The 2326-nt window shown below is 54.4% G+C and overlaps 1 protein-coding gene across 1 annotated transcript; it reads right to left on the bottom strand.

The window, feature by feature from the left end:
- Positions 1–617: 617 nt before the first annotated feature.
- Positions 618–2009, bottom strand: LRFN5 (leucine rich repeat and fibronectin type III domain containing 5). Its single transcript, XM_009878687.1, has one exon. The coding sequence runs from the start codon at positions 2007–2009 to the stop codon at positions 618–620; it is 1392 nt and encodes a 463-aa protein (XP_009876989.1).
- Between the last annotated feature and the right edge of the window lie 317 nt (positions 2010–2326).

Raw genomic sequence — 2326 nt, forward strand, 5'->3', positions numbered from 1 at the left:
GGCACCCCCCCGCCCACGAGGAGCAGCACCGGGGCTTGGCCCTGCGGCAGCGGATGCCACTGAGGCCCCCAGCATGGCTCGGTATGGCAGAGCTCCCCATGAGAGTGACGGCATCAAAACTGTCAAAGAACTACCAGGCAGAGACAGTTCTGAGCAGTGTGACAGCCAGCAGCACGAGCTGCTGCCTCCACTAGCCCCCGGCACGGGCACGGCCAGCGAGCGCTGCCAGAAGCGCCCACGGAAACCCTTCTCCCTGCGTTTCTACAAAGCCGAGAGCGCTAAAATCCATTTAACTCATCTAACTTCACAACCTTTCTGCCAATCAGATTAATTCAGAGGATTAGAGGTCACTTGGATTATCTAAAAATAACACCGCTCAAGGCAATTTCCCTCTTTGCGAGCAGGAAAACCACATGAGCCTTTCCTGAGGCTCCCGCCAGCTGGTTCTGGGGGCAGGGCTCTGCTTGGCCAGCACGCGGGAACCTGCCATAGGGCTGGCAGACGTGCTGCGAGGCTGGGGGACCTGCTGTGGGCCTGGGGGGTGCCCAGAGCAGGGGCTGCCCCTCAGCACCCCGTAGCAGCCTGGCATGGCCCTGCGCAGGCGGGCTGCAGCTGCCTTACCTGTAAACAAGGGAGTCATCGTAAGTACCGTTGTACTGGATTTGGAACATACGTATCCCGGGTATATTCCTCTGAAAATTGAATTTCAGCAGGGCGGTGGAGGACGTCGCTTCTGCGACAACCACCTTCTTGTCTTGGCTGACTTTAGTCTCCCCGTTGCTGCTGCTCGTGTTGGAGCCCGACTTGGTGGAGGTGGAGATATCCGAGGAGCCAGGGTCGGGCTCATGGATGTGGTTCGTGCTGTTCAGCAAGTGGGGGAGTTTGATTATGTGCAGGTCCACTGTCTGCGTGGCCTCCCCCGCTGGGTTGGAAGCGATGCAGGTGAAGGAGCCCGTGTCCTTCACCGTCGTTATAAGGATGTCGAGCGTCCCGTTGTCGTACACCACGGACCTCGTCGCGTTGGAGATCAGCTTGCCCTCGGGCGAAATCCAGTGAATGGCCGGCTCAGGGTCGCCGCGGGCCTTACACCGCAGCGCGGCCCGCTGGCCCTCCAGCACCCGCAGCTCGTGGGTGTGCCGGGTGATGAGGGGAGGCTCGCAGAGGAACTCCTCCTCAGGAATAGACCAGAAGTACCGGCCTGACAACAGCATGGGAGAAGCACAGGTCTCCAGGTCGTCTTCCCTTGAAAGACGCCTGAGCCACAGGAGCTCACAGTTGCAATGCAAAGGGTTTCCACCAAAGCTCAACGCGAAAGTCGAGGGGCTGATAATTCCTGAGGTTGCCAGAACCTGAGCTCGCTGGAAAAGAGGATCAGGCGGTAGCTTCTGCAGTTTGTTGGACGTGACGTCCAACCTGGTCATCTTGTGGAGGTGGGAGAAGGTCCCCTTAGGAATATGGTCAATCATGTTGTGGTCTAGACTGAGAGTGTGCAAACTAACCATCTTCTCCACTGCATCCCAGGGGATGGTTTCCAGGTTATTGTAAGACAAATCCAGTTCCTCGAGAGCTAGAACGTCGTCGAAGGCTGTGGAAGAAATTAAAGTCAGCTGGTTGTTGTTAAGTATCAAGTGGTGAAGGTTGGAGAGTCCACTGAACATGTCATTAGTGATCTTAGTCAATCGGTTGCTGTTCAAATGCAAAGCCCGCAAATTGCGCAAGTCGGCAAACGCATGAGGTGTAATAAAACTGATTGTATTCCTGGACAGCGTCAGGTCCACCAGGCTGGTCATGTTGGCAAAGTCTTTCCTTTTAATGTTAGTAACAAAGTTGTCTGCCAGTCGTAACTCCACAGTCCTCCTGTCAATGTTGGGAGGAACAAATAAGAGCCCTTTCTTGGCACAAAGGGTGGCAAGGTTCGGAGACAAAATCTGACAGACACAGCGCTTTGGGCAGATCTGAGCTCTCACCGCTACGCCAATGAACAGCAGAAACAAAAGCAGTTTTTCCATTGTAGATCAGGTTCAAGAGCCTGTAAGGGAGAGCAAACACCTGTTAGTCTCTGCAACGTAAGCAAATGACATAACAAAAAAAGCCAAGACAAGCTGCCTGTGGTTAAATCACAAAACTGAGCTTCACATAACGATGTGTTAACCCCATCTTGTTACCCGATGTCCTTCTCTGTATCCAGACACGAGAGCTTCTATACTCCCTTCCAGCAGAAGAGTTGAGAGAGACACACATCTGCACACACACGTACACACACCCAGACATGGACAGACCAGTTTCAAAGCCCTGGAAGTGGCTGGTGGCCCTGCCCGTGGCTTTA

The sequence above is a fragment of the Apaloderma vittatum genome, unplaced genomic scaffold (genome assembly GCF_000703405.1).
Source record: "Apaloderma vittatum isolate BGI_N311 unplaced genomic scaffold, ASM70340v1 scaffold27200, whole genome shotgun sequence".
Lineage (NCBI taxonomy): Eukaryota > Metazoa > Chordata > Aves > Trogoniformes > Trogonidae > Apaloderma > Apaloderma vittatum.

Coding starts and splice junctions, on each gene's coding strand:
- LRFN5 (XM_009878687.1), bottom strand. CDS start 2,009: ATGGAAAAACTGCTTTTGTTTCTGCTGTTCATTGGCGTAGCGGTGAGA.